The sequence below is a fragment of the Ammospiza caudacuta genome, chromosome Z (assembly GCF_027887145.1).
Source record: "Ammospiza caudacuta isolate bAmmCau1 chromosome Z, bAmmCau1.pri, whole genome shotgun sequence".
Taxonomy (NCBI): Eukaryota; Metazoa; Chordata; class Aves; order Passeriformes; family Passerellidae; genus Ammospiza; species Ammospiza caudacuta.
The window spans coordinates 49,872,871-49,895,847 of record NC_080632.1 but is presented as its reverse complement, the minus strand read 5'-3'; the positions used below and the strand labels follow the sequence as shown (position 1 = coordinate 49,895,847).

At 34.8% G+C, this 22,977-nt stretch overlaps 1 protein-coding gene across 1 annotated transcript in view; it reads left to right on the top strand.

The window, feature by feature from the left end:
• Positions 1-22,977, top strand: part of NDUFAF2 (NADH:ubiquinone oxidoreductase complex assembly factor 2) — a 57,067-nt gene that overhangs the window by 19,591 nt on the left and 14,499 nt on the right. Inside the window, exon 2 of the mRNA XM_058823978.1 lies at positions 14,798-14,887. Coding sequence (XP_058679961.1) covers positions 14,798-14,887 — 90 coding nt within the window. The remainder of the gene's footprint in view (positions 1-14,797; positions 14,888-22,977) is intronic.

Below are 22,977 nucleotides of genomic sequence, written 5' to 3'. Positions count from 1 at the left end.
AACCCCTGTTTATTAGTTTTTAACATTTAGTTTAAGTATTGCATAAACATATAATGTGATATGATGTCAGCTCAATCTCTGCAGCACTCATTATTTTTGGGATTAGGCACCTCTTCTTAGAAGGCAGTGTCTGTTTAATTTGAACTATATTTTAAGTACTGGTCCAGTTAACAAACAAAAAGAAATTCTGTCTGTTTAATTGTGGAGAATGTTTAATCTCTGAAGCACATTATAATGTCTAAAACTGTCAGCATAGTCCATTTTTGGGGCTTTTAAAGTTTTATTTATACTAAGGTAATTCTTGGTACAGTTTTAATTCAGAAAGAAGTGATTTTATATATAAAACTGACCTATCTCAAACTGCGAGGTTTTTTCTGTCAGTTCTATGGCCCTACAGGGGCCACACAAATTATGATATGTATGCAGTATTCACTAATATTCATTCTCTCTTTTTCACCTACCTCCCCCTCATACCCTCAAGCTGTGAAAAGTATAGCAACCGCTGTGCATAATTTTAGTTACAATTCACAAGTAGCAATAACATTTTACCCCTTTTGACTACCCAGCTCATCTGTAGCCAGCATATCTCTGAATAGCTGTACACGCCTCTTTTTCTCAGGGTTGTTTCCTAAGGCATGTTCCGTAGTTTGCCTTCTGTCATGCTGAAAGACCTTGCAGATGATAAAGGCAATATTTCTGTGAATTTGGAAATTTTTGTGCTCTTAGATGGCAGTTTGCAATTTACTCAGTATTGCTTTGTTTTGAGTCTTTTGAAAAGGCATTCAGATTTATTTTTTAAGAGTTATTGGCAGACTGAAACTTATATGTTACTGTGAAGTTCACACAGTAGGTAAAATCATCACTATTTAATATTTTAAAGTGTTAGTGTTTTAAAATAATGATGTTTTCATCATTCTATTACATATGAAATCATATGTAATAGAAGACCTCATAACTGCTTGTGAAATTGAAACAGTTTATAGGAGGTAACTTCTAGGCAAGAGTGGATAGTCTGCATGAATAAGATGGCAAACTCTTGGACTGATGTTGGGATAATGGGGTTCTGATGCATTTTTAAGTGAACAGGCACAGATGCAGAGATTCTGAGGTGTTTCTGTAAAATACTGAGCTATTTCTGTGCAATGAAGTTCAAGAATACATTGGCTCTGGATTTGGATCTGTAAGTATATATGTCTACCCATTTTATCTAGTTGGACTAAATGAAATTATTTCAATTAGATCATCTAAACCGGGGAGAAAAGAGAAGACTAGAAGGAAAATTGAGCTGACTAAAAAATTTATTACATTCCTAATTAGGAAAACATACAGCATAAGGAAGTTGGCCAAAAGGTATAAAACGTGACAGAGCTGGCTCAAAAGAAAAGATGCTATTGGATGCATCTGAAGATCTGTGTAAATGTGATGAGTGAAAGATTGCTGAAGATGAATGAGGACTGAAACACAGTACTTAATTCTATGTAGAGAAAAAGAACCTGCAGCTTGTAGTAAAATGGATGACAGAATGCAAAATATATTTAACATGGACAACAGAACTATTATTCATTAGAATATTTTTTAAAGTATAATGAAGATGTAACAAATACCATGTCTGCATCTGAAAAACAGCAAAATAGTGGACTAAAAGGAAAGTGATTGGTGGTTTCTTCAGTATAATGAGTGTTTAGATAGTGTAACTAATAGATTCTTCATAGGTGCTAAAGAAAATAAAATGGTGAAAAAAATTGTTAGAAGACAGCTTGCCTGATGGATGTATAGGATATGATGTTGGATTAGTCTGGTGGATACTACCCTGTATCATATACAGGACTTCCATAGTTTGCCTTCAGAAAAAAAGGTGGATCTCCTATGCTTGCCTCCTTTTTATTCCAAAGGTGTAGAAAGCCCTGGATGGGAGAATCCATACAAAGAAGTCCACACTTCTTTGTTCCTTTCCAGTGCTCTCCTTTTGATACTTTCTCTGTAGGACAGTACTATGAACCTGCTATTTGTGATGCAGATTACAAGAGGAATTAAAGTTAGACTTTAGCATGTCTGTCTGAACTGTTGACTGCTAAGTTCTGTAAGACTCATGCCTTTATGAGGGAAGGGAGGGAAGTTTTCATAGAGGAGATGCAATGTCAAAGAAAACAACTGTGAAACAGTTTTTTGATGGTAGTTGGTTAGTTGAGTTTTTTCCCTTTGTCAAGAGAAAATAGGCAAATAACAAAGCAGTTTGAGATAATCTTTGTATAAGTGAAAGAAAAACATAAAAACTTGCACTAGTTTTAGTGGGGACTAAGAATGCAGTTGTAAATATTAATGAACATGGAAGGCTAGGATTTGATGGCAGATACCTATAAATTGTTTATATTTTTCCTTTTACATCAAGCTTTAGACAAGTCTTATATTGTGTGCACAGCCTCTTTAGGATCTTCTGGTGATTCAGAATTCTTTTTGTTGATCATCTCATTGGTGGAAAACATTTGAAAATTACACTTAATGTATATAATAACAGAAAAAGGATAATGTTTGCTTGATTATGCATTAATTAGCATGGCATCACTCCAGATGAAGCTTTTGAGGCTGTCATAAATAGTGATACTGGAGATCACTGAGCAACATGATTATTCTGACAGTTTTGCTAATGGTTCAAAGATCTGGAACACAAGGATTTCTGGAAACCTGCATACAGATTTCTATTATACTGAGAAATTTTTTGGGGGAGGCTGGATATTAGCCATTTTTTCTTTTAAAAGGTAAACATTGTGTATATTAGGGATGATGCAGTGTTATTATAGATGCCATTATCTAAGCAATGCTTATAGAATTCTAGAAATGAATCCAGTTTTGCCTGAGGGATAAGCTGACATTTCCATTCACTTTTTAATTTCTGTGGGACTTTACTGGGTTAATATGACCATTTTTCTCTAGGGATCCATCAGCTGATGGAAGTACTGTGATTGTGTTTCCTTCTCTCTCAATGGTAACAACTGTAATATTTCTTTTTTCTCTTCTTGCTGGTGTCCAGATGCTTTTCCACAGGCTTTTTCTGAGAGACTTTAGGTACAAGGTTATGGCACTGAACAGCTGGCCACTGTTGCAGTATTCTCTCTGTGTCACATCGCTGCTTCCTTGTCAAAGTGCGAAAAACTGTGAAGGCCACGTAGAACATACAGGAGTTCATGTTCTCAGGAAGGCTGTATATTTTATGCCTATGGGGAATCAACTGGCTGTCCTCCAAACAATTCAGTTTTAACCACTGCATGTGCCTGCTTTGGAAACTATTTATTGTTTGGTTTATAAGACTTGGTTAAACTTCACAGCAATTTCCAACAAGATATTTTTGAAGTTTTTTTGACTGGAATGATTAGGTTACATAGGGGTTGCCTTGCAACAGAATACTTTGGATGGGAAAGTAATGGATCTTTTGTTTTTTTATTATTACTCCCTTCACTTTTGCTTGCTTCCAGTATTAGCAATGATTATGCTGTATTTTAAAAATCAGGTTCATAAGGTAGTAGTGCTCCCAATCTTTTTAAGCAGTCTTGCCATTTACAAACTTTTCTAGTAGTCTTAGGAAGAAGATGAGAAAAAGGAAATCTTGGTGAACTTCTATCCATGTGTGTGCAGGAGGTATTATTAAATTAAGACCAAAGCTTTTAAAGTGGGAGGAAAGCAATGCAATCTGCAGGTGATGTACCTTAATAGCATGAAAGTTACAATTTTTGTTTATTTGTTGTACTTCTGATACCTTGCCAAAGTACAAGTTTCGTGTCATCCTAGGTTATATTGGAAGGAAAAAAGGAATCACACTTCTTCAGTGGCTTTGCAGTGCAGAAGATAGCATTGGGGAAATACATAGATCATACTCATTTTTAAAGGATCACAGTTGGGTTTGTACTAATGTGTTTTTTCTTTTGTGTAGCTTTGTGTGGTTTATTAAAACTGTTTTCAGTTCTCATTTATTTCCCTAAGTTTTGAATTACTTTGGTGTTTTCAGTTTTGGTAGGATGCCTAGAGGTTAGCAAACCTGACTGCACACATAAATTGGAAAATTCTGCACTTTCATGAATTCAATGGAAGTTTAATCAGCTTCCTTTGGAAGCACTTCAACACCCTGCACTTTATAAGGCATCATGGCCTAGAACTTGAGAGATATGGATAAAATAGAAGTAATTGTTTTTGAGAAATGGTGAGGTTTTGAAATAATACAAAATAAAAATAAATCGCAAGGAGGCCAGCTATTATGCAATGATTATTACAGTTAGGAAGGATTCTTTTTTCCTGTGCTTTGAAATTATTACAAACTCTTATAAGTAGTACTCTCAATATTTTGAGAAATAGAGCTAGATTGTCTTGTTATGCCTACCTTCCATTCTGGTAGGCTCCACAGATAAAAATAACCAAATAATATTCAAGAATCTGTTATAATGAAAGCTATTATAGTACATTCAGTAATTACCACTCTTGCTACCCACCCAAGCAGAATTTATAGCTAAAACTTGTGACTGGAAACCATGTGGGACAGAACACCTGCACATCACTATATAAAATTACTTGTATGAGAGGAGAGATTTGTGTGTGTCCTTGTTTTGCTGTTAAAGCTAATAAGTGTATGACAACTAAATGTGAAAGTATCAAGATTATTTGATGTGGATGTTGTAACTCAATGAAACCAAATCAGAGTTCTGTCAAAATAACATTTTCAGTAAAGTTGAGGGGTGTTTTTGTCATGCTGAGTAGGAAACACTCTAAGAATAGCAAGTTCATAAGGGTCAGCTTAGTCAGCATAGGAAGCCCAGTAATTTTCCTCTGAGCAGCATGTCCCTCTGACCTACCTGTTTGCCAGAGCATAAGATTTCCCCTAACTAGTGCAAGTCCTTCTCCAGCTACATACCAGCATTCTTTCCTTAGGTATTTTTTGGAGACTAACCTTATTTTGACATAGACTAGGGCTCTTGCATACTTATTGGTTTTTAAATCAGTGAATTATACTCAAATTTAAGAAACCAGTCAGCAAAAGTGTGTAGATCAATTTTGAGGGTTTAGAATTGTAATCAACTCTCTGGTCATTCCAGTTCACATAAAGCAGAATGCAGAGCAGGTAACTGAAGGAGGGAGCAGGGAATGAGGAATGACTCAGCTGAAGAAATGATGTTATGATAAAAGAAGTAGAAATGATACAGTGATAAAACTGTAGTACGTTGAAAGTCTTTTGCAATGGAATTGCAAAATCTGTAGCTCACTTTCAGGTTTCTTTCCTCATTCTGATAGTGAACTGAAAGTTTGGTATATGCAAAAGAAGATACCCATTTGAATTTTCTCTATACTGAAAGACAGTCTTGTGTTTTAGAATGTGTATTTGTACGGAAACATCCAATACAGTGTCATTCTTTTCAGTGATGGTGAAGTCCAGTTCAGTACACCCTTCACCCATCCCACCACAATATTTTTACCAGAGAGAAGAAAGTAAACAGAAAGTCAGTTAGTTCTCAACTACATGAATAGATGAATCATCATTAATAGTGAATTTCTCTCTGTGAATATTTCTTAATTCCTTTCCATATAATAAACAGACTAATTAGTTTGCTTGCAAATTGGTTAAGCAGTATTGTTTTATAGATTTCATGTCAATGCCTACAGAAGAGAGAAACAAATCTTTATCTCAAGCAAAATATTTGAACTGCTATAATATACTTGGTAAGCTACATGTGCCTCCTAAGCTACTACAAGAAACAGTAATTGAATGAGAAACTTCATTTTGTTTTATTGTATTCAGAATACAGTAAACAGTACAAAACTCCACTGAAGTTTTGATTTTTGTAATTTATGCATCTATTTTCTGTTTTCCATCAACAATTAATGTAAAGTGGGACTTAGAAGAAACAAACCATCTCTATGAACTATTTTGGCACCACAGGAAATTCTTTAGGTTCTATTGCATCTACTTGTTGGGGGTTTATCTCTTCAAAATACTGTAAAATTGAGTGTTTTGAGGGCCTTTCTATTTTTCTTCTGAAAAGAACAAATGGAATTAATTTTTTATGTAAAATAAAAAAGAAATAGATAATTTTTTATGGGTTATTTTTAACCCTTTCAATGTCAGAGTTGAGATAATGAAGGGGAAAATTAGTTATCTCGATCTGGCAGGAACTATATCTGGGCTGGCTCTATTTTAGTGCAGCTCAAATTCTAACATGCGAAAATTGCAAAAATTTACAATTCAAAGTGTGTTTCATCAGGGAGAAATCCATACATTGTTTTGACACTCGGTTAGAAATTCAGCATGAAGATGGACGTCTCATGAAATTTGCAGCTGCTGATTGAATTTATATTTCCATAAAGGCCATCAACAATAGCAGCCTGCAGGGGAAATGGGGGGGAAATGACAAAACTTGTGAGGCTAGCATTTTTTCCTCAATCCTATAGTAACAAATTGCTTGTAATAAGGTCCTATACTGACCACCATTAAAGAGAAATACAGGGAGCCAGGAAAGATTTTTCAGTTTAACAGATTTGAACTAAAGATATTTGAATTTTGATCTTTAACTATATATGCAGTCATCTGTACAGTATGTAAAATGCAACTATAAATCAGAAGTGTCCTTAAACTGAAAGACTCTTACTGATAATTGCAGAAGATTTATCACACATGTGATTTGATTGCATAATAAATTTCAAGGATAGAAAATGAACAGTATTGAAATATACTAAAATAGATTATCTTTTTAGGGGTGAAAAATCTCATTTTATCTGTGGCATGTTCCCTCTCATTCATACACATAGATAGGAGAGAATGTGTAAGATTTGGGTTTATTTTTCTGAGTAACAAGTCTCATTACGTTCATCATTTACAAAAAAAAAATCCAGTTACAAAAACCAAATTCATGTTATCAAAACAATTAGTAAGAAATGCTGCTGAGACAAATACTATGATAGAATATAACCAATGTTATCTTCTTTGGTTACAATATTTTGTATATGTCTATCAGTTTCTGTTTTTTATGGAATAAAGAGGGCAGGAGAAGGAAAAGGTCAAATATTTCTAAAGTATCTTCTTTTGTAATAGAAGCAGTAAAGCAGTTGAAACAATCATTGTTGTCAATCCATTGACAACTTGGTTTCTGAATATCTGTGCATCTTGGGACTGTGGAGAAGTTCAGTGTTGAGTTGTTTTCTATAATCTTGATGTTAGAGATTAATGCCTGTAGCTGTCAATGCAGCTACACACACCAAGCTGTGTCCAGAAGCCTTTTCCTCATAGTTTGTTGTCTGCATTGGTGCCATTCTTTGCAGTTAAGGAAGATCAGCAAGGTCTTCCTTAACTGCAAAGGAGGCACTCAGTTGTTGCAGAATATAAAAAGGGAATTCTCCACGGCTGGACAATGCAGAGTTTAGTATGGTGAGACACAAGTCATGTGTTTTTGATACTTAAGAATTAAAGTGCTTGGGTGACATCTTAATACAAACACATAGGCATAGGGATCACATATCTTAGCTGGTCACACCAAAAAATGAGTTAGAATGCTAATTAGGTTAATTTGGTAACTTTGCAATAATGAAAATCCTCTGTAAGTGTCTTTATTACTAAAGAGTTTGCATTTTAGGGATGAAGCATAATAGTGTAACTGTTTTTAATTTTACTACCAGTCGTAGGTAGTACTACTAGGTATCTTCCAGTCTTTACTGTATAAAGAAATGAAATTTGGTTATAGAGTTTGTAAGTATCACAGTTTGTGTTTTTCGTGGCTGTAAACTCTGCGAGTCAAACATTTGTATTACAGTTATTACAAGCTATACAATTCTAAAGGTCACCATCCATAAGTGGTAATTTTTTCTTTCTCTGACATCAGGGTAAATGCTTTCACAACTTATTAACAGCTCTTAGAATAGTTGCCCCTGGTGCAATATTCTTAAATCAATGAGCGCTCAAATAGGTATTGAAGTACTTGATGATTAGGTACCTCCCTACACTCTGTAAAAGCACATAAACCTCAGTTTTTTCTGTTTAGTCTACAATTTAATTAAGCTGGGACTGTGGAATTAGAACTCTCAACTCTGTGTTGCTTTTTGTGTATGTATTTGCTCATTCTAACTTGAGACTACACAAAGTCTGAGAGTTGAGTAGAAGAATAAAATAAAATAAAATAATGGGTTGACTCAGATGTAAAAAGCTTCAACTTATGGTTAGTCCTTGTTCTCAGCTGTTGCACTTGAAGTTTTTTTTTCTGCTCAGATTAGGTTTGAAAGCAGATCAGGAATTGCTGCAATTCCTGGGTATGGGAAGGCTTTTTTTATTTCTTCACCACCTAGACCACTCTGAGCCCACCAAAATCAGCTAAACTATGTGGTTTTATTCCTCCAGATCAGTGTTGCTGGAAAGTACCTTAACTAATGGGTACGTGCACAAAGGCCAGCTTAGAGAAACAAACTTTTGAAGAGAGCTTTTAAAGTAACCTTACGATGTAAAGCTAGAGGGTAATAAAAAAACCCCAAAACAACAACCTGTTGAATGGTAAATGATTTTACGTTGCTATTAATCAACTAAAATATTGCTTACTAGTATGTGCTGTTTAACATTGTTTTAAAAAGTTTTAAAACCTTTGAAATACTTGTTTGATTTAGAACTCTAAGCAAATAAACTAAACATTCTTTATTTCTATGTAAATTAAAAATGCCATTTTGTAGAAAAAAGAATAACGTTTAAGGCTCTTTAAATATTTGTATGATATGCATATGCATGAAGTGGGTAATACATCTCAAGGACATTAGCTAACTTTTCTTCAGAAGTTTCACTATTGTGTTGACTGTGGCTGAAACAGGTGTGTTCTTCCCTAACCTCCACAATGAAAAGCAAACACAGTAAAATAGAAGTACCAGTATTCTTTAATCCTTCAATGCACTACAGTATTAGCTGTAATTGTGTTCAGACCTTGTATAAGTCTGAATTTTCTTTGCAAATCTCACACCTGTAATCCTTTTGTAAAATTCGTTAAAATATACTAACCCCCAAAAGTAGCATTAGTACCCCGAGAATGTATGTGAAGCTAGTTGTAATAATCTGTTTATTCTGGAAAAAGAAGAAAAGTATTCTGGAAAAGTATTTCTTGCGTGGTAAATGAGTTTTTACAAAAGATTCATTGAAAATTCATTTCCAGTGGAAATGTAATGAATCATCCAAACCAGTCTGTAACACTGCTGTGTTGGGTCATATTGCAGAATGGATGTTCTTCACAGCTGTGAGTTCCTTTTATCTACAATTCATACTCTTGCTGTCATTTACCCGTTTCTCTTCCCTGTATCACTGCCTTTTTATCTCCCTGCCTTATGTTTTTATTTATATGAGTACAAGTTATTGTGCACTTCCTATCTACCTGCTAAATTCCCTTTATACATGCTAAGTTCCCATTTTAAGCCATTTTCCATACATTTGTGGAATAAATTAAGCACCTCATTCTTGAATTTATCCACATTTTGACAGTAATTGGTAGAAAAGCATTTCTTGAATCTGATGGACCAAAAGAAACCAAAAGAATAGTTGGAAGAAAGCTTCTCTGTGACAGCCCACTGAGCTTCAATCAGCTTTGCAAGGAACTGTCATTTGTATTAGTATCATTTACACTTGTGTTCCCAAAAGAATGTAATGTTGTGTAATTCTAGTAGGCTTATTGTAGTTTCATTTACAAAACACTGCTTCTTTTTAAAGACATGGGCTTCACAGATGAGGAGGACAAGGCCTTCCAGTGAGCAGGGAGTGGGAACTGGTGGTGCTGCATCCTGCACCCAGATTAAGAGAGCCCAGAGGCTACAATGGCAGTGGATATTTAGCAGAACGATTTTTCTGTCCCATGAAAGAAATTGTTTCTCAAACAAATATTACTTAATTTAAATGCCACAGCCCAAGATACAGTAGGTTTTCAAAACACAAGATTTGTATGAATATCCATGAGCTCCATGGGCACTGATCCCAGAGAAAGTTACTGACTTTGTCAGCTGGCAATCCTTTTGGGAAGTGAAAAGGGACTTTGTTTTTTGATTTTTGTAGTGTATGTCAGCCTTTTTCTTTGACAGTACATGCTCCCAAAAATTGAAGCAATTTCCCTGGCTTCAAATTTTCAGAAGTCTGAGGAAATGTGTCTTACTTTGGGAATAAATTAGTACTTGCAGGCAACTCTGGAAAGCCAAATGTATTGCTATCAAAATGTAAATATAAGTAGCAAAACTGAAACACAGTTCTTGACTGTGAGTGCCTGGTGTTTACAATTTGTATGGACTTGCTGAGTTAGCGCCTAACAAGTGTAATATTGCTTGATCTTGCATTGCTGTAAAACTGGAAATCATTGATCTGGTTAATTTCAGGTTAATGGAAATCAGAACTATCAAACATCTGTGGCCTTGCTGGCTCTTAAAAGTTAAAATGTATTTCTGTTATGGTTTTATAAAGCATAAAGCATATTAGATGATTCCAAGTGTGTTATTTATTGGGGAAAATGTAACTACATCTGTAAGTGATAGATGTTAGGTTCAAATACTTAATGTTTTTTGTATTTCAGGATATTGTATTTATTGTATGAATTAATATAATGAACTGTTGGAAGTTATTAATTTGTCACTAAGCAAAAGTTAATTAAGCTCATAGCAGTCTAAATTTGGAAAAAACCCCATAATTCTTTGGGGAAAAATATTATTTTAAAATATTTATATCTTTGCTAAAGTAAAGATAATTATTGCAGAAACACTGGAAATATGATCACGAGGTAACATAAACACAGTCATCAGTGAACAGACTCTCTCAGCTAAAAATCTATACAAAGAAAAGATAGTGGCTTTCACAAACTAATACTCACCTTTAAATGGGTTGTCTTTTATAACAAACTTTTCCATTCTTCAGTGGAGATGAAAACTCTTGATCCTGTTCTTATAGTGATGGGCTGCTCCTGCAGCCTATAGATATGAAAATTCTGCACCCTATAGATGCTTTTGTTACTTTTAGAGAAGTAGTTCTTCCTTTGCTTGGTATTAAGAACTGCTCATAGTTCAGGTGCTTTGGTAATTGAAGTACTACTTCATATTTAGCAAAAACTACAGTTTATTTGGTGGTTACCAAACAGAAAATAAATGGGTGACCTGTTACTTGAGTGTTGTAAGATATTGCTGAAAAAAATTTAGAAATCTTTGTTTTGAGTAAGTGAAGTTTATGTTGGGTTGGTGACAAGGAAATAATAGGCTGTTAGTGAATGAAGTACAATTTAGTCTCTTCAAATTACAGAGCACTTCAGTAAAAAGGTATGTTTTAGAAATGCATGTTTCATCATGAAGTTTAGAGTGCTGCTGTGCAAAATCATTTGCCTGAAATTCACAAAGGCTGCAAGTTCAGTCTGTGCATTAAAAAAAAAAAAAACAACATCTTAGTGGAGTGTTTCTTCCATGGACTCTTAGCATGCAGATGTTGCAAATCAGCAAGCCAAAAGAGTCCTGGTCCTGAGTTCTCATGAACATCTGATGTTCATTCATTTTGAATGGGAATTGTTACTTTCACATAGTAGTGTGTGAGAAGGAGATCCTATTTCGATTTGCAGACTGCAAAACATGCCAATATTTTATACCTGGCAGGGGCTCTTGTTCAGGTAGCTCAGTTCAAGTACCAGAAACATCCAGTTCCCTGTTCCTGGTCCCATTTCTGCTCTCACTCATTATGTGTGCCATAGTTTGTTTAGCTGTACACATTGTACAAACTTGTTTGAGGGTTAACAGGAAATAATTTTCAAATAATGCTTTTGTAAACAGTGAAAATCAAGCTAGGGCTCCTGAAGGTCTTTAGAGTGTATACATTTTTTCCCCCAAAATTGGTGTCAGAATAGTAATAACCTGTTCATAGAACACCACAATTTTGAGATTCGTTAATTTCATTTGAAAGGTTCTTCAATGGCTTTTTCTAAATGTAAATACATATATATAATATTTAATGACTGTCGTGGATTAACTAGGATATTTTGCCCATAGAAAGACACTTCCTTAGAAGTTACTGAAAAATTAAAATATTAATTTTAAAACATCTTTGCTTATCTACTGTTAACCGTGGGAATTTTTGTGAAAATATAATCTGGTTTCTGGTCTCCTTAATGTATAGATAAGGCTGTAGAAATTTAGAAACTGCTTCATTATACATTGGCTACCCCTTAATGTTTCACTGAGTATTTCCTTTGCTGGATTTGACTATCCTCTTCTTATGCCAGCAGGCCACAAACTTCTGCTAAACACTTTTGTTTTAGGACTTTTATACAAATTCATTTCAGTCATGAAGCATTAGTTTTTCAATAGACTGGGACTGAAAGGTTTTGAGAAAATATGCAAAGTGAGAAAATATATAAATGTAATATATGTAAATACTGTATCATTTGCTGAAAGATCTGTCAATTATGTAGTCTTGGCCCTTTTGCAGACTTGAAAACTCCTGCAAATCTTGGCTACTTTGGCGTTCAATGTAAAATGATGTTGTATCTGATATTCTGTGTTACTGTTCTGTACATCTGCTAAATTCTTTCTGAAGTGACCTGCTATTTTTTTAAGATGCAATTGGATATATTGTGTTACATATATAATCCCAACTTGATCCATTTATGGTTCTTCAGTGTTTCTAACATCCAGTGGTCACATGAAAATGAGGTTAATTTTAAAGTTAAAACTGTTTTGATGGTGCTATTTTTAATTGTTTTTTGTGTATGCTCTTGCAAGTGAAGTTTCTTACATTGGTGTAGCAAAGACCCAAGTATTTGTTTGAACATACGGGGATGAATTAATAGGAAGCAGAACATTCAATAAAGGCAATCTTTAGTATGAAAAACACTTTCCTAAAATTAAAATGTTTTAATTACATCTGAAGAGACCTCAGTGTGATCTTCCCTACAAAAGCCTATGTAAATTGTCAGTGGTGGTCTGCCAAAAGAAACCTAGGGGATAAGGCAAATCAGACAGTTGAAGTTAATTAGTGTCATGCATGTATCACAAATATAGAGAGGCTTAAAAGCCACCAGCAGTACTCAAAATAACATGTTTGGGAAATAATTTCTGAGTTTGGCTCTACAGTGTGATTTGTGGGATCTGGAGGATGAGTTTTTATGTGAGTTTTGTGAAAGCTTGCAGCAGAATAAGAAGTGGAATATTTTGTTTAATAATATCAGTCACAAGTTGTGGTATCTTCACTACTCTTTCTAATGGTGCTTTATTCAGATGGTGTAATACTGAAATTAAGAACAGTTTTTTAAAATATGCTGTTCTTACAGTAAAGTGTAGTAACTTTACAAGATGGGAGAAGAGTGGTTTTTTGTGAGACTTGTATAGGATCAGCCCTAATTAGATACCTCTTCAGCTTTTCTGGAAATCTTCTGCATGGGAAGAAAGTAATTCTGTAGTTTTTGGTTTTGTTTTTTTTTTGTTGATGAAGAACAGTTCATCACTGTTCTAGATGAACAGTGTAAGAAAAAAAAATCATCCATGGTGTTGTTGAAAAAAAATTGTGTTACAGCTAGGTATGAACTATAATTTCATCAACTTATAGGAATTGTATACTTATAAAACAAATACGTATAAATCACATAACTTCCAACATTGATTAAAAATATCTAATTTTGAAGATGAATGCATTCTACACAATATTCTTTGCCTGATTGCATATCTTGAAAAAATAAAAATGTTGCATTGCTTAAAAATAAAATATAAAGCAAAAGAAAAATCTTTAAAAAGGAATTTCACATTATATACAAGTTCTTATTTTATTTTATTAAATACTTAATAATGAATAATAGTGTGAAATTTAGCAACTAATGGTTCCAAGTCTCAACTGGTATCAGTTTTAAAATAACTTCAGTTGAAATACTTGTTGAAAGCATACTGAAGGAATGAACTGCATTAATCACTTCATTATGAAATAAAATATTTTGTGCAGATATACTAAATGTTTCCTCAAAATGTCAAATTTCTGCTTATCAGCACCCCAGGAAGAGAAGAAGCTGGTAGAAAGAGCCTAGGGAATATTGTTGGGTTTTTCCCCTATGAGGGATGGGAACCTTATATATATTTCCAGTACCTGCTGCTTTAAAAAGCAATTTAAAATACTCTTTCTCCATAAAGTAGCATAAAATCTGACAGTCAATCTGCTGTGTTCCACCTTACAGTTCAAAGTTTTTAATTCTTCCTTGGCAGTAATACAATCAGAATGTGGGATGTAGACTCAAGTTCCCCACACTGTCTCCCCTTTCAATATACTGAGTGTTCCCTGTCAGATTCCTACCTTCTGGTTTTTGTTTTTTAACAAAGAAAATATTTAGTTTATAGGTAGTTGTGAAAAGTCTCACAAGCACAAGGCAGATGACAGTGGTTGGAGATGATGTGACCTGATAACTTTGCAAACCTAACCCAGTGAACTTTGAGTCCTGTTTTTCCATAATCAATAATACAAGTAACTTCAAAATAGAACATGGAAGCTTTTCTTGAAGTTACTGAAATATAATATTTCAAACTGACGTCTAGATGGTAATAATTTTCTCAGTATTTTAATCTTTCATTTTCATCCTGTATGTCATTGCACTCACGTGAATAAATACATTCTTTCAAGATGATAAGGTGATCAGCAATTATAAATTGATATAGAAATATAGAATATAAAATACCTATTGTATAAAAAGACATAAGTATAATAAAATATTTATATAATATATTTTTATATAGCTATATAAGATTATATAGAAAATACATAATATAAATATATGTATTTTTCATTCTTTTTTTTCTGCTTTAGGGCAGATTATACCGGAAAGAAGATTTGTAGAAGCAGTAAATCGTGAAGCATATCAGTATCAAATTGGTGACTTTCCAGCAGAATGGGAAGGTAAATATTTTAGTTTTATTTCAAGAAAATTTTGGCATTGAATGTAGGCTCTGTATTTAACTGCATAACAATATGAATTCTTGAAGTAGCCTCTTTAAAAATAGGATAAATTTTGTTTGAGAAGTCAGTACTTAGTATTTAATGAAAGTAAAGCCTATGTGGAGATGACTTACTCCTATTAAATGTGAAAATATTTATGCCTGTGGAGGATCTGATTGAATAACCAGCATGAAGTGCATTAAATAAAACAAAACTTCCTTATTATTCCTTCACTGCAGTGTTAATATGTAGGTCAGTTGATGTGCATATTGGTGTCACCAGTGATGGGGCTGCTTTTTTTACAGTGTATTAGGTTTCCTATATTCTCCCTTGCGCAATCTAGTAGAGAGTTGGAGAACATGTTAATAAGTAACCGTCTTGATTAAATTCTTGTCTGAAAATTTGTGATGTAATAAACATTTCAGGGAAGTTAGCGCATTTCCTTAGGATTAGCTGATCAGCTCTTAGAGAAAAACAAGAGGAGTATATGTTGGTCTTTGAAGTTGTTAGGTGCTTGAGCCAAGTGTGGGGTTAAATGTGACTTAAAATCCAGGATTCTGCAGCATAATTAAGGAATCCCTGAAATAGTATGAGCAAGGAATCCCTGAAATCCTATGTAGAGGCTACCCATTACTCAACATGCTTTTGGGAGAGTAAAATACCTAGACATCTCTCAGAAATTGTTAGGTTTAAAGCAAACAGATTTTAAGCAGTGTGTAATTTAGCTCTGGAATTCCTTGTCATGAACTATTCTACTTGCTGGAAGTTTGAGTGAGTTAGTAAGAGGTTAAAAGTATTGGTGGAAGAAAAATTGTTCTTATATAATATATACAGATATTACTGATAAACAGTCTACAACATGTTTGGAGGAAATGTCTTATTATACTTGTTTACCTAATTTTCTTTCCTTTATGCTTAATGCTCTTCTCTGAGGGAGATGATACTGAGCAAAAAGAAAACTTCAGGCCCATTATTTCCCTTAATGGAGTCAGTGGAGAAATAGAAAACATTCTTACCTTTTTTTTTATCATTGTCATTACACTAATTCCTAGGATTTTTGCTGTGATCAACTGAGGCTAGTATTAAGAGCAGAAAGCTTCTGAAAGTGTTTCAACACTATTGGCAGTGTTTGCCAGCTATGGTGAAACCACGGTATCAACAGTTTCTGTCTTCGACTGCTGCAGTACCCACAGGGGTTTGGCAAGTCTTGCTCTAGCTGTTTCTGCTTCTTTGTCAGTCCAAGAGAGCCATCTGCTGAAGGAGAGCAGCAACCTGATAGGCCTGTCCTAACTAAATCATCTGGTGCTTGAATGGATGGATGCTATTCATCCAGCTTTCTGAAGGTCTTCTTCCTTGTCTAAAAGTTCTCTATCAGAGCTCATCTTAGTTCTCTGTGACTGTCATGCAAACACTGCACCACAGACACCAAGAAGCATATATGAAGCATATATGAAGCTTCAGGTAACTCTGCTCTCCTGTGAAGGAATTCTCATCCAGGACAGTTTGGTAGTCTCTGTCTGCACTTGTCTGGAATTAACAGGAACACAACGTGGACAGTCAGACTGTCTCAGATGGGTGTGGGCTAATAATCCTTTTCTTAATGGGGTTAGACTGCAGTGTTCAACCAAATTGCTATACAAACCCATTGCTTCATGCTATTGGGATCTGTGTAGCACTAAAAATCCTCTGCTATATCTCTCTTCAGAAATTTAGCACAAATCCGTGGGATTTGACAGTGTGGTGCCTTGGAAGTTGCAGATTTTTGGGATGTTGTGTGTGACAAGACCTTAAATTCAAATACCATGTACCCTCAAGGGTATATGGACCTTGTCTAAAACGGTGCAGCTGGCAGACCTGGGACACACTTTTCAAATCAAGGCATCCTGTTCAGATTTGTTTTAGAGAAGAAGCAATAACCTGGCCAGTCCTGTTGTTATGAGCTATGTTTACATTTTTATTGCTTAACTTCCTCATCTTCGTATCTGTGGGGTTTTGTCTTTGTGATGTTGTCAGCAAATACAAATACATTGTCAGCAAAGAATTCACAGAGGAAAGGAAAATTTGCAGTTTTCAGATTGAGTAATAGTCTTTTCCTCTTAAGTACTTGTCCTGATTTTGGCCAAGGATGGAGTTAATTTTTGCAATCACCAAGAGATGGTGTGGCTAACAGGGTGTGGCCAGAATCCAGATGTTATACCATGCTGCCTTAGGTCATTGCTGGCAGTAGGGGAAGGGGACTCTGGCTTCTGAGAAAAAGGGTGTGGCTTCTGATTGGGAAAAAACATGGCTGTGGTCATCTCACATCATCCTTGGTGAGCATTTTGCATGTAAATTGCCCTCTCTTTTGTATGCTTTTATGAGTATTAATTTATGTTTGTTTTCTTCTCTTACTGCTGTTTCCAGTAAATTGTTATCTCACCCCATGATCTTTACCTTTTGTGCCTCCCATCCTCCTCCCTGGCCACCCTCAGTGGGGAAGGGTGGAAGAGGAGGGGAGAGGGAGCAAGCGGTTGGCTCTGTGGTTTGGGGAACTTTTGTGGGAGAAGTAAACTGGGGAGTCCCATTCCTCAACCACAACACTACTGAATTTCTCTAGAAAGAAGAGATACATGCGTGCTTTTTCCCCCAGTGCATTTATTAACCAGAAGGGTGTGTAGTGTATGCTTCTGAGAGATAAAGATGGGAATTCCAGAAAAAAGGCTAGGCTGTACTTTTTTGTCCAATGCTAGTCTAACCTTTGCAAATGGTTTTATGGATGTAGAATTTTAACAAGCCAAAACTGGTACTTCTGCTGTGGGTGGAGAAGTTGTTGAAAGACCTATTTTGTCTTGGCTACATATTGTGGGGTGTAAGGGATTTAAGATGCTCTGAATTTCGATTTATCACTATTTCTTTTTTGCCTCCTGTAAAAAAGAAATTATTAATTAGTTGAAAATGAGAAGGCATGGAAAGTGTAGTAGTAGTTCAAATACAACTATAGAAGACAGTTATCTGAGTAAAAGAAGTTTAATTCAAGATTTTTAGACACACTTTGCTGAAATGCTCTTTACATTTCTATCCCAATTTTTTCCTCTTTAACATTGGTCTAGAAGTTTTCCAGGCCCACAGGACCTGTGCTGAACTTTCACTGTGTATCTTCTGTCCAGATGCTTGAAAATATCCCAGTACATTTTTTCTGTGGGTGTTCATGTTATAATTCGTGCTATTATGGATGCTGATCATTCCAGCAAATTGCCTGAGACTTTGCTGAAGGAGTTCTAAAATACTTGCTGTTTCCTCTGAACAGTAAAAGATAAATATAAGGTTAGAATCTTATTTAATATTTCCTACTTTGTTTTCTCTTTGCTCTTGGACTCTGCTGGGCACACACTTACATCTCCAGGTGCCTTTTCTCCAAACCCTGTGTATGTACTTTGATATCCATGGCCTCTGCTTAAGTTTTGGCTGGCTCTCCTCCTTCTCAGGCTTTTCACTTTTAGGACTGTGCTGAAGAGTCTGTTGCCTTATCTCCTCCTTTTCTTGAGACCTGGAGAGAGCTGCTTTTACCTGTACTGTCTTTGTCCTGCTAGGACTCAGGGTTTTTTACTTGTGGACAGTTCTAAATGGCCTCCTCATTTAAAAGCAGTCATTCCAGCACCCTTTCCCTTTCTTTGTTACCCTGCACAACTGTACAACTGACTGTATGACTAGAAAAAGAAACCTCTTATGACCAAAATTAATGAAAGTACCATCCCTGGAAATACTTACAGGTATCACTTGTCTGAGGAGAGCTTACATGAAACCAGGGACAAAGGATAGTGTAAGGAGTGGGAACAGGCTGTAGAGAAATTGGAAGAGGGGACAAGTTAAATCTTATTCTGTACCTAAGACATGCAACTTGGACAGCTGGTAACATAAGGAACTGATTCTGGTAGTGTGTTTATCAAGTTTTAAACATGTAATAAAGTAGAGGAGACCAAGTAGAAAGCTATAAAGCATCATCTAGATCACAGACTCAACCTGTGCAAGCTGTTTCTTCGACTGGAGAGGTTGTTTGTGTACTGATCCTGGGAGTTTAGTGAATACAAGGCCAAGGGTTTACTCCTGAAGGACTCATCTGAAAATTTTATCCTAAAGATGTTAGTTTTCAGTGCTCTGGAGGATTGAATTATCTACATTCTCAGACCTCTGAATATTATTAAAAGTTCTGAAATGTACATCAAGGCTTCTGTAAAGCTAAAACAGAATCCCTTGTGTTATCCTCAGTGTTAGCTCTTTGTATACCTTTAATTTTAATTTTAAAAATTCAAAAGTGTATTCCCTCTTGTGCTGTAGTTTTAAATTTAGAATGCAATCCATATACCAATATTTGTATACAATAATAATGCAAATATTGCCTGGTTTTGTTTCAGTGAAGTCTCTTATATTTTACTTCAGAGTGTGAGTGCCTACTTTTCCTTAGGCAGTATGGATGCACACAACAGATAACATTTCTGTATTTTAGTTCTGAATGTTCACCTACTCAAATATGTGGGATTTACTTCCTCAAGACATGTCAGTAGTGCTCATGAGAGGACATCTGAAATTTTACATACCACAGAGATTCGGAGAAGATGTTCTTCTTACAGCATTTTATTGCCATCTACTCATAATGTCTCTTCTTTTTCTTGGTAACATTTAGTGATTAATGGGAGTCTTAATTTGCATGTTCACTTTCTATGGCCATTGCAGTGTGTTATCTACCAGTAGGAGACTTAAAGTTCAATGAAAATTTCATGCATACTAATAAGAATGCAAATGAGTGCTGATGAAAGAATGCGAATGTCTCAAGGTAGGAAATGTCCGGCTTACTTGCCAAATTCCTTTTAGACAAAGGTAGAATTAACATGAGTACATCCAGATAAAATTAGAAGCAGCAGTTTTAAATGGGGACAATGATTCATTTTGCCAAAGCTTTGGTGTGCAGGGGGATGTTGTGGTTGCACTCAGTACATACATTTTACCTTCTCTGCCAGGTTTAAAATATCTTGGCTGACAATGGTGAAGGCATTTTGTTTTGTTAGCTTGGGGAGTGGGAATGTAATGAAAAACTTTTTCCCAGCTATAACTGTCAACTTTTAATTAAATATATATATATATGTGTGTGTGTGCATATGTTGTTCAAATATAATGTAATATAGCACCTACCTACCTACCTTGTTTCCATGAACAAATATTTGACTATAGTATAAAGCTGTTGCGTAATCTAAAAGTGCATTCACTGAAGGTGTAATGCAGATCATTAAGAAAGGTACAAGAACTTTTTCTTTACTCAACTGTATACACAGATATATGTATTTTGTATCTGGATATAGGCAGATACATAAAGAGAATGCAAAATATATAACTTCAACATATTATTTACTTGAATTTTGTTAAACATAGTGCGAACTCAGTAGGAAATCGGTTATATTTTTGTACACCTTCATTCTCCCTATGCTACCATGAATTTCTCTTACACCTGAGTTATGAGGTGTTGGTGCTTTTTTTGAACTGTGTGTTGGGTGCTCAAAATTTTATCAGTAACTTAAAAGTCAAGGATTTTAAAGGCTTTTAAAAATTCTCCTATCTCAAAGACAACATAAAAACTGGTGTGAATTAAGAGTCCTCCCATTCTTAGCCCCAAAGATTAAGTGGTCAGGTGAATTATTAGTAAAATGTGTTCTTTTGAAAGACTGATCAAACTAGTGGATGCTAAACTGCAGTGTGCTAAAATATACTGAAATCAGATGATGTTTTCTTTGCTTTTAAGCTCGTATTTCTTCTTCAGCTTTATGAAGAATATTTGAGAAGTGGATTTGCACAGACAAGTGTGATAACATTAAGTCTAACTAAATTCATCTTATGGATTTACAAAGATTTTAGTAAGTTTTCATACTATATTCCTGCCTCAGCTACATGGTAGTGAAGAAATATTTCATTTAATAATGACTTTCTTATGCAGTTCATGAGAGATATTAAAATTAATGTACTTGTAGTAATTCAGAAAATGGTATCAATATTTGTGCCAACAAGTTTTATGTACCGTTAAGCTGAAAAAGATTTGTACTCCTGACATTTATTAGAAAACAGAAAGGTTACTATCTCAAATAAAACCAAGTATTCACGTGTTGTTATAACTGGAAAGAAAAAGAGCACAGTGTTAAAACTGTATGCATTATTTATGTATTTAAATAGATGCAGTTCTATTATGGAATGTTTGATACGAAAACTCTTCCTAAATTAACGTTTGTTTCTTTGCGTTTGAGTGTTGGTACTGAGTTCAGTTAATGAATGAAAGTGTATTGTGGAGTGGTCCTTATTTCACGGCCTTTGTTCACAGGACATATGTGATTTTGTTACCCTTCACTGTTTTGTTTGCAGCTTTTAAAATGAGGTAGATAATTAAATTATAAAATAATTTACTAGAAGTATTCCATTCATCTGAAAATCATTAGTCAAAAAACTGCTAAAAGTCACAAGTGGTCTTGAAAGAAAATCTATTGTACTGTTTATATTTCAGCAGTACTTTTTGGCTGCAGCTTAATTTTTATTTCAAATTTTTTCTTTGAGGATCAGTTATTATAATGATCTGAAATTAAAATGCTGCTGGTGTTTTAAGAAAATACAGGCAATTTCAAATAAAGTAAAGCAATTTTTACATGTTGATAGCTGTGGGATAGAAAACAGTGGTACTGTCCTTCCATAGGTCAGAAGCAAGGCATGGCAAATTAGATGATATTTCGTTGAAAGTAATCTGTTAAATTTTGATGATTTATGCTTTACTTTTTATGAGGCATTTTGAACTAGTATTTTTGCCTTCCTCCAGCTGTATGTTTTATTGATTAGTGTTTAGTATACACACTTTGCTGTATCTGAAATCTCTACTGCTTTTTACATTTTTTCTGAATGATGTTGCCAAGTATTTCAGTAATCTGAACTGTTGCTGAGTATGGACAAAGGTAACTTCCTTCAGGAGGAAATGCTTATGTGATAAGATTTTCTTCAATAGCATGGTCGGTTTTGTTACAGAGTGTATGCAAGGCTGCCAGCTGGGAAGTGACAGTCTCAGTTTAGTCTTTCATCTTACCAGATTTTGCAGTTTGAAGTCCTAGTAGAATTTAAATGTTTGTAAGTGCTACTACAGGTGCATACAAAAAGTTATATAATTCTATAGTTTTAATAGAAAGTCATGTATTTGTATTTTGATTACATTATTGGGCTGTTTTTCTTTCCACTGACATAAAACTTGCAGAAAGTGTGATGCTAACTCTTTATAGGTCTGTCACTTCTCCACAAGGACAATAGATTTGGACCTATTTATTTGTTAGGAATGCTGAGAAGAGATGACAGGGATGCTTTTAAGAAAAGTAGTCTGAGAAAGACGTTTAAAACTACATATCTTCAGAAGTGGCATCTGATAGACAAGAACCAAAAGTATTACCTTACTTCATATCTTTGCAGGTATTTTACCATTAAACTTTACCATTAACCAAGGCTGTTGGCCTTGCCATCCTGGATAAATTCCAAGCTGTTCTGCCATTTCATCTCCATTTGTTCTTATGTTAATTGGAACCTATTCTCTCTAAAACCAGTTGCATACTGCTGCTGGTGTTAGTTATGTAGTTGCTTTTTGAGAAATGAGATTATGTTATGACTGTGCAGGTTTTAGTGTCTTAGACTGGTCTAAATCATTCCCTGGTTCCCTTCAAAATACAGCACAGATGGTATTAGAAAATTAAAATACATAACATATACTTCTTAAAGCATTTCTGTATTTTATAGATGGCAACAGGTGAGGCCAGGAATTTGAGTGTGTTATAGCAAAATGTTATTTTTGCTCTAATTTTCAAGTATAGTAACAAAAATCTTGATTACCTAAACAAACATATGAAATAACATTTTTCTGTCTCTCTGCACTTGGAAGTGGCTTTCCTTATGTTTGTCATTCTGTTCATTACTGGCTGCTTGTGTTCTGCTTCTAATTAATTTGAAAAATATGTGCAGAAAAGACAAATGTGTAGATTAAAAAGCCATGAAAAAATGCTACAGTA